The sequence below is a fragment of the Mizuhopecten yessoensis genome, unplaced genomic scaffold (assembly GCF_002113885.1).
Source record: "Mizuhopecten yessoensis strain PY_sf001 unplaced genomic scaffold, ASM211388v2 scaffold4025, whole genome shotgun sequence".
Classification (NCBI taxonomy): domain Eukaryota; kingdom Metazoa; phylum Mollusca; class Bivalvia; order Pectinida; family Pectinidae; genus Mizuhopecten; species Mizuhopecten yessoensis.
The window spans coordinates 1,335,906-1,350,213 of record NW_018405338.1 but is presented as its reverse complement, the minus strand read 5'-3'; the positions used below and the strand labels follow the sequence as shown (position 1 = coordinate 1,350,213).

The following is a 14,308-nucleotide window of genomic DNA, read 5'->3' as shown; positions in this document are numbered from 1 at the left end:
ACTGTAGTACCTCTGAGTCTGGAGAAGAAGATTTTTGAAATATTGGATAATTTTCCCTTTGGGGCCCCGCCCTGGCCCCAGGGGTTGGGGTAGGAATCCCAATTTTACAATTTTGAAGCCTCATCTACCAAGGATGATTCTGACCAAGTTTGAAAAAAATCCATCCACTGGTTCTTGAGAAGAAGTTGAAAATGTAAAAGTTTACGGACGACGGACGACGGACGACGGACTCTTTCAATGTCTTCATTTTTGTTTTATATTAGAAAATTACAAAATACTACAGATCTTTGGGCAAGATTTTCCATTATTCAAGTGAAAGTTCATTGTTCAGAAAACAGTCATTAACTCATTCACCCCTGAAATTGCATAATGGACTATTCCAACCTTTGCAATGGGAGAGTTCAAATGTGTTTGTTTTCAGGGGTGAATGAGTTAATAAACTTTTATAACAAACTTTATGACATCTCTGTCTACCACATCAGAGGTGAACAATTTTATACTTCGAGTACTTTCTGCCAAACCGATTATTTTTACAATTTTACTAGCCCAACCAATATTATAATTGTAAATATCAGGAATTTTCATTTCCCCTCACATAAGCTATCAGGAATTTTCATTTCCCCTCACATAAGCATTGTACATCCATCCAAACATTGAGTATACATAATGGCAACAAGATTCTACAAATTAAAGTGTGTCATCAAAAACCTTGACTACAAAATAAGCAAATAGAATCTATAAAATACAAATAGGATTATATCATGAACAAACAATTATTATAGAATAAGCCAATAGAATTCTGCAAATACAAATCAAATTATAATTCATTAATGTCTTAAATACGAAAAAGGTACAAACACAAATCGGCAGACTTGCCATCTCTCCCAATTTAGGGGAAAGTCTCGATGTTGGACCCTTAAATTAAATATTTTGAAAAAGTGAATTTGCAAAACTTTTCCAATATTCTAAGATCTTATGCTTTCATCTAAAAGAACAACTCAAAATAAGTCATTTTGAAGTGTTAAGGTATCTCTAAGGTGTATATACACATATTTTATACTTTGAGTACTTTCTGCCAAACCGATTATTTTTACAATTTTACTAGCCCAACCAATATTATAATTGTAATCGCTCCCGTTTACTGATATGTTGCGTAGAAATAACAGTTAACAGGAGCAATGCAAAGATCTAAATTTAATTAGTTTGGAAATTTATAGGGAAGACTGTCTGTAGGCTCTTCACAGCACATATAGAAAGACAGAGCAAAATGGGGTGAAATGATAAAACTGAAAAATAAGGATCAATATTGGGAGAAAAACATGGTGTCAGTAGATTTAAATTACTAGAAGATGAAAGCACCGTGGAAAATATATAGGAGTAAAATCAGTGTTTTTTTTTTTTACAAAATCTGTTTACTAAATCTGATAAAAATAATAACCCATACAGTGATTGTGAAAAAACAAAACTTCTAACTAAGGATCCCTGTCCCACTGCACTGCAGTTTTTTTGTATAGAGAGTAACCTCCCCTTAGTTTTGTTTTGTTTCATAACTGTAGCACAGTTGAACCAGCAGGGTATTAACATTGACCAGGTAGCTCAATTGGTTAGAGGGATATCGTAACAATCTGAAGTCCATGATTCGAATCTACAGTCAGAACACTGTTGTCAGTTGTTGTTTTTTTATTTCTTCCGTTCTACCATAAATATTCGTGTATTACGCACACTCACGTATAGTGCACATGTACTTTTTGGGTGAAAAAAAAAATTGGAAAAAAATTGAGATGTTTTTAATATATAATTCCTGCAAGGTATGGTTTTCTTTTCAGAGACAAGATTTATCAAGCTTAAAGTCATGCCAGAAAAAAAACAGTTTCCAATGCGAAGTTTCAGTTTTTAGCAGTGGTACGGTGGTCCTTAAATAGAATCTTTCTCTACCTTGAGGATATGACAAAGATACCCCAAGGTATAAGACAAACTATAAGATGTCTTTAGGACAGATGGACAAATGTAGAGACAGACAGACAGATGGACATATGTACCGACACTTAATGCCCAACCAGAATATTTGGGTGGACACATCCTATAGTTAGAGTTCTCTAAGAAATCATTCCAACAAAAACGGAAACAAATATGTAAAACACGAAGGAAAATGCAACCAAACCTGTCAAAATCCACAAAAATAGAATTTCATTATAACATCATATAACTACTTTTCACAGTTTGCTTTGTAAAACATTGTTGATGAATGTTGTGATGATATAGAATATAGAAATTTTAGCATTAATTTTCTGGAAATTTTCCCAAGAAAACAACAAACAAAAAAATTCTCTCCTCATTTTTAGTCATGATTGATGTAGGACTTCCATAATTAGAATACTTAATTCAACCACTCAGAGTGATCTGGCCAGTTGATGGTATATCTTTACATCATAAGCTTTAAAAAAATGACTCTCTATCTGGGATTCCTTACCAGTTCAATGCCTATAAAGGAAAAATTAATTGGAGAACTTCACAATAAATTTAGAAAATCAATATCATTCCAAATAAGAAATTCTAAAAATAAAAATCTAAAATTAATTATAAAATAATAAAATATAAGGGACATGCAAGCTGTATATTTGAATATGCAAATACAAACATTCACAACAACGCTATAGGACCACCATGGTAGTACATGCAAGGTCAACAATATCATCTGCATAAACATGCATGGAGTAAAACTGGATGACTCAGTTTTCGAGGTGCAGGAAATGATTTGGGGAAAATAAGCAAGCCATTGTAGAACCCTGTCTTATCCCATACTATAAATGAAAATATTTCATTTTAATAATTTTTGAAGTTCTTTTATACAAATATATTTCAAACAAACTTTCACTTCAGTTATCTTTTTTTTATAAATTTTAAGTTTTACTATTCTTAAGCTTAAAAATAAAAGTATTATAATTTATTATCAAATTTCAGGTAAACACTGTTGTATCTCATTATCCCTTGTATTTAACATATTAATGGTATTATAATAAATTGATAACTAAGGATGTAAATAAATTGGATACTTGTGGTTTCTACAATTCAAGGTAGACCTTTTACTGCTAAATGTAGCAAGAAAAAAATCAAAAAATTTAAAAAGCACATTTTCAGAAATTTAAATAATAAATATAAAATGTTATAAAATTAAGTTTTATTGCATTGCTTAGCAGATTTTCCCAGAATAACATTATATGTATATTACATTGTTATATGAAATTATTCCAAGAATATTACTGGTCTGTTATATAAGATACATGTACCAGCCCATCTATCGACCATACATCGTTAAGTTTACAACTGATTACAATCCAGTTCTGTAGACAAGCATATCAAACAGAAATTAAGAAAATTTACATATTAACAGGAAAAATAAGGATATACATTTATTTTTTTGAATTGAATTGTATTTATTTCACAAAAATTGTGAAACAAGTTCTATCAACTTATGCTAACTAATCACTCTTGTTGGCTGAAGGAGTACCTGGAGAAAACCAGCAAGTTCGGGTAGGCGACCCATACCTTTTCACCTCTGATCAGGGAATTGAACCCCTGCCATCTTTGTGAAAGGCCAGTCAGTGCACTATTTCCACTGTGACCCGACCACCCAAAATATGTAAAATATAATTAGATCTTAACAATACATTATATAACGACACATTTGAATAAACAAATCAATCAAATTAATATTTATAGCAAACAGCATATATAATTAGATCTTAGTAATATAATACAAAAATATTAACCAAATGAGTATATGATAAGACAGGTTCTACTACTATCCACAAACACCACGTTCATTTCACTGTTTATCAACATATATCTTACAACACTGAGATGATGCTATAAATAGATTTTGTCTACTTTCACTTTCAATTTCACCTTCTGTTGCTCAAGCAGCAGTTTTGCCTCCTCCTGAGATATTTCCTCCCCTCCAAGTAAGGTGTCAGCCTGCTTTAAATGTGTACAATATATACCATCACGCTATTTATAGGTTTACTTTCATTTCGGCACTTAATTTCATTCTATAAATAGCCAAAGATTCTCCACCTTAATTTTAATGTTTGGTCAAATTTAAGCATAAATTACTTCCAAATCATAAATTCCCTTTTTACATTCTGGACTTTGAATCATTTACTTTGATGTAACATGTGTAATCTACCTCTGGTTGATTTTAGAAGATCTTCAACTTTGAACTTCTACTGATTTTCAGCAATTAATGTTCACAGTTGATATTTTTACTGCAGTAGAAAAACGAAGTTTGGCATATTTATTATTAGTATAGCTTGAAAAACTTTTCATTGAATCATGTCAATCACCATTGAGACTGCACATAAATGTGTAAGCACTCCATGCAATATAAATACAAACACACATTAGGCATCAAACTTTCCTAACTGAACGTCTCGAATCCATGTTTAATAACCATGCTGTTCTTATAACTGTTTTCTTCTATATGATAGATCCAGGCTGGTTTGGTCTGGTTTGGTTTAATTTTGTTAACGTCCTATTAACAAGCTAAGGTCATTTAAGGACGTGCCTCCGACGATGTAGTGTATGCGTGCTTGCGTGTGTGTATGCAGGAGACAGAGTATGTTGGTGTTATACCTCCTTGTGATAGCGCAGATCTGATGCCGACTTGATAGTGCTATTCAACTGACATACACTAGAGCAGCTGTGATTGAGGCTACATTCTTGATCCTGCTCTAGTTTACAGTGTTGATCCGATACCCCCTGATAGGACCCTTCCCTTCCTAACCCCATACCTATCCTCTTCTCTTAAACGGTAAAGTTGTACCTCGAGTCGATTCCCAAATGCCCTGGGGATGATGTTGAGATAACCACTACCCTGTAATATCCATGTCACCACTTTTTCCCTCACAGCTTTTTGAAATTGTTTGGGACCCACTGTGTCATATACTTAATTAAGCACAAACTTTATACTGGGTTATTTCTGATCAGAGAACAACAGTACAGGTTCTACAGTTTACTAGTTTGGGTTTACGTACCGAGGTAAAAATATTTCTCAACATGGCAGCATGTCAACACTTTCTATGTTTACACCTATAACTTTACATCAAAGCATCATATCTATAATGTTATCTTATGCAAGACATCTTTCATAAGGAATATATTATACAATTATTGCGCTTGTGGTATAGGGGAACATGATTTTTTTTATTCTCCGAGATTAATCATGTTTCACAGGAACAAGGGCTAAGCAAGACTGGGTTACTCAAATCATAATAATTTCCATAATTTCTGCCTTCATCTGGAAAATTATGTTTGCAAAATTTTTAAAATTTCCTAGAGTATTGAACATATAACTTGTGTAAATGTATATGCTTATGATGTACCCAAACAAACACCTACAAAAGTTTCTCAATACTGCCAGAAAGTATGTAAATGCCAATGAAAACTGGGCTGAAAGTTGGGTCAAATTTTGTCTCAAAATATATAAACAGAACAACCCATGATGGAAATATTTTACTAGAATGATACATCAATAAATCCTGTTATACCAGATGTCAGGAAATTGAATAAAAAAATAATCCAATTCCATTTTATTGCCAAGGGACCTATCTATGATAATATCCCACAGGGAAAACCTGTAACTCATGTTTTTCGGTAAAAAAATGTATCTACAGAAATAAAGTATAGTTTTTTTTGTAGAAATCCATATTTCTGTCATATAATTTTGTTATCAATGGTGGATTTTTACAAAGAATTTATTGATCCAGGGTTAAATTTCCCCCCAGTAGAATAAACATCTGTGCATTTCTCTGCTAGCTAGGCGATATTCTAGTGATTGTTATCAATATCGTCAATATCACATGGAATGATACTGACATCTATGTGTATAATGTTACCAGGCCAGCAATATATTCGATCAAATCTACATCACTGTTACAATGGATCATATATCATGTTGCTAAGGCTGAAGATTTTTTGGCTAAATCCACTTTTTTGTCACCAAGGACCGTTACGATCCTGTCTCCGAACATAAAATTGACGTTATTAGATATAAACACTATTATTTCATATCCCTGGTGATTGAAAATTGATTTTATCATGTGATAACTGCATGAGTATCTATTAGATCAATTTAATAATAATAATAATAATAATATACAACATTTGATATAGCGCTCTATCTAGCTAACATAAGCCACTCTAAAGCGCTTTACAGTACATAGATATACAGGAGCATTATGAGAAATAATTCCTTTTATAACAGCTAAAAAGTGGTACTGATTGATGTTAAAATATCACAGTAAAAACAATATTTCCACAAATCCTTTTAATAACAAAATTAAGTCATATATGACGACGGTTTTCACAGGAGTTTTGATCGCTCCAAGAGCCATTTGGGTTACCACATTTAAAATGATGTTCATCACATTGTTAACTCATTCACCCCTGAAATTTCTCTCTTCCAACCTTTGAACTAGAAGAGTTCAAATGTGTCTTCAGGGGTAAATGGGTTAATCATTGTGCTGTGGTTTTCTACCTTTCACTTCCAGTCAGTAAATATAAACTGAAGCACTGGTAATATATTAGCAAAGGGCCATAACTCTCCCTCTGACTATGTGACGACATTGAGTTGTTACAAAACATGGCACTTTGAAGTTTAGTTCTCACATCATTGATAAGAAACCGTGTTTTTTTTTCATTTGACTGAAGATTTGCAGTATGAAAGTTTAGTTATACAGGTTTTTATGCTGGTAATATGAGCTTATATCACCTTGTAATATGAGCTTATAACACCTGTCAGGGTTTCATATTTCATTTGCTTGGGCTTGGGAAAGCAAATATGTTTAACTCATTCACCCCTGAAACTTCATAATGAACTATTCCAACCTTTGAATTTGAAGAGCTCAAATGTGTCTTCAGGGGTGAATGAGTTAAGAGCCAATGGTTCTCCTGAAACAAATTATCTCAACAATAAGTTGGCAATTTTTAGTCTCAATTGTCAGCTGTCCAAGTTTTCAGTGACAGAAGTTTGGACAGCTATTTTGGGAAAGGGCATCTGAGCAAGAATTGGGAAAGTGTCATTGACATTTGGCAAAAATTGAGAAATGTCATCAGTGTACATGTACACGTTCGGGAAAATATCATAAATTTTGAAAAAAATAAAACCAACAATGTGATTTACAAAAAGTTTTCCTCTAGCTGTACAGTAAAATGTATAGCAATAAATAAACACATCAATTTTTAGTGTTTTTGTTTATTCAATTTCAAATTTCTGTTATTATTGTATTTTGAATGCTACTTCAATGTTACACTTGTAAAAACATGCCTTTTAATACAATTTGGAAAATGAAGACTGAAATTGGGAAAATGCAGGATCATTTTTCACTTGGGAATGGGTCCCTGTGCCGAACCCTACAAACATCTGGCAAAAACCCTGCAGTGAGAAGGTAAAACAATAGAACATTTATGGTACGTAATTGTAGGGCTATCCTAAAAAGCAACCCTGGACCGAATGTCCAGTAAACATGTCCAGTACAGACACAGTCCTGCGGAGGCTGTCCAGCCAAAGGCACTTAACATTTCAGCGTATCTAGGGGGCTCTGTTGTTCATGTAGAGAATATTCAGGAGCCAGAAGGCTATTGATTTACGTTCCAGCATACAAACACCCTGAAATCTGACAACAGTCCATTGAGATGTGCCTGTCTGACACTGCATGTCATTACACAGCAACCATGGCTCCTGACTCAATGATAGAAGTGGCAGCAACAGTTTGTGTATTGTGGGAGGTTTCAATTCAATATTACAATCATGGAAACGACTTGTGGTAAAGCTACAAATATACGGAATGGAAAAATAAATATATACGAAAAGATAAACCGTCTGGATTTGTGGCATTCGCTTATTAGGAAAAACTGTCAGAAATATTATATCTTTTGAGTACTGCACTATTTTTAGGTGTGCTCTCATACAGGACTCTGTTTCAATGACAAGAGACCCATTGTGAACTATTCCAACCTTTGAATTGGAAGAGTTTACATGAGTTTTCAGGGGTGAATGAGTTAAAATTGATCTGGTAGTGAAATTGGAAATTACTTAAATTTGTCTCAGTCCATCAGAGGAGAGGGTAGTCATCTCAAATTTCTGACCAGAAAAGAAATCTGTAGAAAATGTCAGGGGAACATGGATTTTATCGACAAAGGACAAATATTTGACTGGGCGAAAGGTCCCTGGTAAACAGTAATATAACAGATCAGCAGCACAGAATATATACCGTCATTATAACGAGAGCTATCCAAATATATGAGTACAAGTTTACACACTGTGTACATGTACTTTCATACTAGTACATATAAACCATATAGAAAAAGGGTGTCCAAATATACGTGTACAAGTTTACACACTGTGTACTTGTACTTACATACTAGTACATATAAACCATACAGAAAAAGGCTGTCCAAATATACGTGTACATGTTTACACACTGTGTAAATGTACTTACATACTCGTACATATAAACCATATAGAAAAAGGCTGTCCAAATATATGTGTACAAGTTTACACACTGTGTACATGTACTTACATACTCTTACATATAAACCATATAGAAAAAGGCTGTCCAAATATACGTGTACATGTTTACACACTGTGTAAATGTACTTACATACTCGTACATATAAACCATATGGAAAAAGGCTGTCCAAATATATGTGTACAAGTTTACACACTGTGTACATGTACTTACATACTAGTACATATAAACCATATAGAAAAAGGCTGTCCAAATATACGTGTACAAGTTTACACATTGTGTACTTATTAATATAGTAAATCTGCAGTAGAGAGTAAATATAAGGTTTGTTATAATCACAGCTGCCCAAATGTACATATACAGGGTTTATACACTTGTATAAGCTAATAACACAACGAATATGAAGCATTGTGTATGTCACCTACCTCTAGTTCACCTTCACCCTCCTTTAGACAGCAAATAAAACACCAAAACCCAATTTAGTATGATGTACCCATTTTGTAAGATTAAATATTTTAAATATATCTAAATATCTTAAATATATCTAAATATCTTAAATATCTAAATATCTTAAATATATCTAAATATCAGTTTGAAAACTTCAAACTGATTTTTTTTACCTATGACAAATGTGACAGATTATGATTTTTTTAATATTTTGCACAAAAAGTGATAATTCTATTTTTTTTAATGTAGACTGTGCCAAACCCTATCAAACAAAATTCAACTACGTAATGTTTGTCATTTTAATATTTGAATCAAAAGTTAGTTTTTATTGTTTAGAAAACTGATAATTTTTATTTTGTTGATATCATTTTATATTTTTTTTAATGGCATGAATAAGTACGTAACTATAATGGTATATGTTAACTATGGAATATTCTGGTGTTTTAACCCTTTCAACCCCGGAGACCAATTATGGACTTGTCCAGATGAAAGGAAGGAAGAATCTATAAAAGTTAGTTAGGGGTGAAAGTGTTACAGAAGAAAATGCCTCGATTTGATCAGAATCAGTGCAGGACACAGTAAATGTTATTAAAAAGCAGTTTTTCTACATGTTAAAAATATTTGTTTCAGTATTAACTTACAAGATGTCTTTCCTATCAATGGAAGAACATTGAAAAGTGATTGTTAATGAATCTGAATAACTTAAAAGCTTGCAAGAATTCTCTCATCAATACACTTTTACAAACTAATGAAATATCAGTTTATACCAATACAACTGGGCATTTTAAACAAGGGGAGGTAACCCAATATAAGCTTATACCAATACAACTGGGCATTGTAAACAAGAGGAGGTAACCCAATGTAAGCTTATACCAATACAACTGGGCATTTTAAACAAGGGGAGGTAACCCAATATAAGCTTATACCAAATATAACTGAGCATTTTAAACAAGGGGAGGTAACCCAATATAAGCTTATACCAATACACCTGGGCATTGTAAACAAGAGGAGGTAACCCAATGTAAGCTTATACCAATACAACTGGGCATTTTAAACAAGGGGAGGTAACCCAATAAAAGCTTATACCAATATAACTGGGCATTTTAAACAAGGGGAGGTAACTTAGTACAAATACGGTACTATTTTTAACAAGCCTTTCGGATTGATATGTCTCGCATGTGCCCACTTTGACCATAAATCTACAGGTCAAGTTTGGTTGGTCTAGCACTAATAGTTTCGGAGAAACCAACTTAAACGCAAAAACTTGATGTTGATGGAGATGCTGACAAAGTCAATGGACCATGAAAGGTTACAAGGCCGCATCCAGAATTTGATGCATAGGTTGAGATGTACTACCTAAGATGCATCTATGATCCAAGTTTGGTTGGTCTAGCACTTATACTTTCAGTGAAACTAACTTAAACGCAAAAACTTAATGCTGATGCCGTCGTCGGAAAAGCAACAGCTAAGTCTTGCTTCCGCTACTTCGTGGTTGCGAGACAAAAACAAGTCAATGGGGATGTATTATGCATAGAGGCTCTCTAATGAGTGGTGGTTGGTTGGTTATATCAAGTTAGGTCATTTTCAAACTGAATAAAGAGAGAAGATTAATATGGAGTAATTATTTTACAACTTTCAGATTAACTTTTGAGAGCTATATATAAACATGATATTTAATTATAACCAACCGTCTCAAGTTTGGGGACCTTTTTCTCCCATAATATTAATATCTTATCAGGAAAAAAATTATACGATTCCAGTGTTCTGATTGTGAAAAAATTGCAGTGAATCACCATATCACAATATCACAATGGAAGATGCTGGAGCAAAGAATATTTATGTGTTCCCATAATTAAAAGACTGGCCAATGAAGTTAAATCCAGGTAGATTCCCACGTGCGGAAAACATGAAAACTTTTAAATCCTTGCATGTTTATACGATACTTCAGAAGTGGAGAAACATATAGAGGTTATGAAACAAATATATAATATGTATATAATACCACAGCATTCTAAGAACCTCAGCTTCCCAAAAAGATTTTAAAGGCAGATATACAATAAGCCTAATATCAATATAATTAATACAGAAATAAAGATTTTTTAAATAACAAATTATTTGAAGCAAAGATGCTCACCTCAGTAATTACAGAACTACATGTAGCTATATATAGAAATGTAATTATCTATGTTATTTCTTTGACGAAAACTCCAAAAAGTTTACCTCAGGACTCTTCTCAATATCCACGGCGGTACTTTCGTCTCTTCCATCTTCTGGGCCTCCATTGGCTGTAACAATAGCAACAAAATACATAATTGAGCAATCAAATGTTAAACGAGAATATATGCAAACAACCAATGGCTGAACAAGGCACACATCAACGACCGATCAAAATTAAACAAGGTTATAGATATACTGTACAAACAACCAATGGCTGAACAAGGCACACATCAATGACCAATCAAACATAAACAAGGTTATAGATATACTGTACAAACAACCAATGGCTGAACAAGGCACACATCAATGACCAATCAAAGGTAAACAAGGTTATAGATATACTGTACAAACAACCAATGGCTGAACAAGGCATACATCAAAGACCAATCAAACGTAAACAAGGTTATAGATATACTGCACAAACAACCACTGGCTACAAATATTTTTTTCACACTTGTTGATTAAAACTTCTTTGGGAAGAAAAAAAAATCAAGTGGAAAAATGATTTCCAAAATATAGTCTTCCCTGGCTACAAATATTTTTCTCGCACTTGTCGATTTAAACTTCTTTGGGAAGAAAAAAACTCAAGTGGAAAAATGATTTCCTAAATATAGTCTTATAGCAAGGTTCTAAAACTATTCCTAGAAGATTTCGCCCGGTCAACTAATGGCCCTTCACTGATAAAAGGCTCTTTTAGGCTGTTATTTGCACCCTACGTAATTGTAATTGTATTCAGTATTTCAGTAGAATATGCAACCATATTTTCTCTCGTAACAAACAGCCTTTCTTAAGGGAGGACAATTACTGTCAAAGAGGAAATATTAAGTGTAAAAATGTTTGTGTCGTGACTCATGATTGATCAATGTAAAACTATTTTCACATGAAATTATTTTTTCAACAATGGTAATCAATTCAACATTAATTTGGTTATACCACTATAATCCCATGTTTTAAGAAACATATTTTTTTCTCTTTTTCTGTGTAATAATGTCCCAGTAATCCACCTTCTTATTATAATAAGACAAGGGTGTGTAGCCTGCACCTTCTTATTAGACAGTGGGTTTAGTTATTATCACAGGTATAAGACAAAGGTGTGTAGCCTGCACCTTTTTTAGACAGTGGGTTTAGTTATTATCACAAGTATAAGACAAGGGTGTCTAGCCTGCACCTTTTTTTAGACATTGGGTTTAGTTATTATCACAGGTATAAGACAAGGGTGTGTAGCCTGCACCTTCTTATAAGACAGTGGGTTTAGTTATTACCACAGGTATCAGACAAGGGTGTGTAGCCTGCACCTTCTTATTAGACAGTGGGTTTAGTTATTATCACAGGTATAAGACAATGGTGTGTAGCCTGCACCTTTTTTTAGACAGTGGGTTTCGTAATTATCACAAGTATAAGACAAGGGTGTCTAGCCCGCACCTTTTTTTAGACATTGGGTTTAGTTATTATCACAGGTATAAGACAAGGGTTTGTAGCCTGCACCTTTTTTTAGACAGTGGGTTTAGTAATTATCACAAGTATAAGACAAGGGTGTCTAGCCTGCACCTTTTTTTAGACATTGGGTTTAGTTATTACCACAGGTATAAGACAAGGATGTGAAGCCTGCACCTTCTTGTTAGACAGTGGGTTTTGTTATTACCACAGGTATATATAAGACAAGGATGTGAAGCCTGCCCCTTCTTGTTAGACAGTTGGTTTAGTTATTACCACAGGTATAAGGCAAGGGTGTGAAGCCTGCACCTTCTTATTAGACATTGAGTTTAGTTATTACCACAGGTATAAGACAAGGATGTGAAGCCTGCACCTTCTTATTTGACAGTTTGTTTAGTTATTACCACAGGTATTAGACAAGGATGTGTAGCCTGCACCTTCTTATTAGACAGTGGGTTTAGTTATTACCACAGGTATCAGACAATGATATGTATAAGCCTGCACCTTCTTGTTAGACAGTTGGTTTAGTTGTTATGGGTAAGACAAGGATATGTACGTAGCTTTCATCATCTGATTTATATTTGGATGTAGTGTAACTGCAATAACAAGTTCCCAGTATACGGTATTAATGTAAATAATGTTTATCATACATTGTATCATTTACCTTCATGACGCTAGAGCCTTGAATCAAAATTATAACTTCCCCCATATCTGAAAAAGGGCTGATTCCCTAAAAGCTAGATTGATCCCCGACTTGAAATCCCCTAACTTATTAGATACTGCTGAAAATCAACAGTATCCATCTTTAAACCATTTATGTAATATTGTTATTCTCCTGTGCCAAGGGAAACCAGAATATCAGGTTGTTTGAATAAAGAAATGACACTTCATGATTGATGACTGTTTTGATATGAAGTTAAACAAAAAAATCAAAGTTTGTATATCATGCATGCTTTGCATATACAAACCAAAATTCAATCTGCTTAAAATGCATCACTTCTAAATACAGGTGTGATTTAGCCTTAAACAGTTTTAACAACTGGGAGTGTCAAAGTTATAAGCCCCACTTCATTGTAATGATCTGAGACACTGCATGAGCTAATATGATAACTGATTATGGGGAGAAATGGGTAAGCATGCCATAACTCCCATTTGTCTGACTGCCTGTCCTAATTAAGTATTTAACAAGACAACATTTCTTGTTCGTGACAGCTAGCATACCTCATTGAAGCTTTGTGAGTTGGTTTCATTTGTATGTAAACCACAACACCTGATGAGTCATTTTCATATGTTTTTTAAAAGCTTGCAAAATTAGTTTTTGAACACTGTGTCTGTGTACATTTAATAAACCTTTGAACTAACAAGAATTCCACGGAAGTGGATGTGTCGCCTGCGCAGGAAGCTGGGAGATTACGAAGAAATAGATACACTTTTCATTTCAAGAAATAATGTTAAAAGTAAGCAATAATCATAGATTATGTTTTTGGATGGCATCATTTTGTTATATAATCTGTTATTCATGGAAGATTACTCTGAGTTTTAAGGAACTTACTATGGATATTCATTGTCTCAATTCCAAGTTTAATTTGTATGATTTGTCGGATGGTTTCCCATAAATAAATGAATAAACTTGTGGATTATGATGTTAAACAGCTAGTGTTGTCAATAACATTTGGAGTAAG

The 14,308-nt window shown here is 33.5% G+C and overlaps 1 protein-coding gene across 20 annotated transcripts in view; it reads right to left on the bottom strand.

Moving 5' to 3' along the window:
* LOC110448383 (anoctamin-5-like) overlaps positions 1-14,308 on the bottom strand; it is an 89,492-nt gene that overhangs the window by 36,700 nt on the left and 38,484 nt on the right. For 7 of the 20 annotated variants that reach the window (XM_021494581.1, XM_021494590.1, XM_021494591.1 and 4 more), the window contains 4 exons: positions 11,196-11,260; positions 9,617-9,628; positions 8,954-8,974; positions 3,907-3,978 (listed from right to left, as the gene is read on the bottom strand). In XM_021494581.1, coding sequence (XP_021350256.1) covers positions 3,907-3,978; positions 8,954-8,974; positions 9,617-9,628; positions 11,196-11,260 — 170 coding nt within the window. The remainder of the gene's footprint in view (positions 1-3,906; positions 3,979-8,953; positions 8,975-9,616; positions 9,629-11,195; positions 11,261-14,308) is intronic. The other 13 variants (XM_021494584.1, XM_021494600.1, XM_021494589.1 and 10 more) reach the window with 10 other exon arrangements.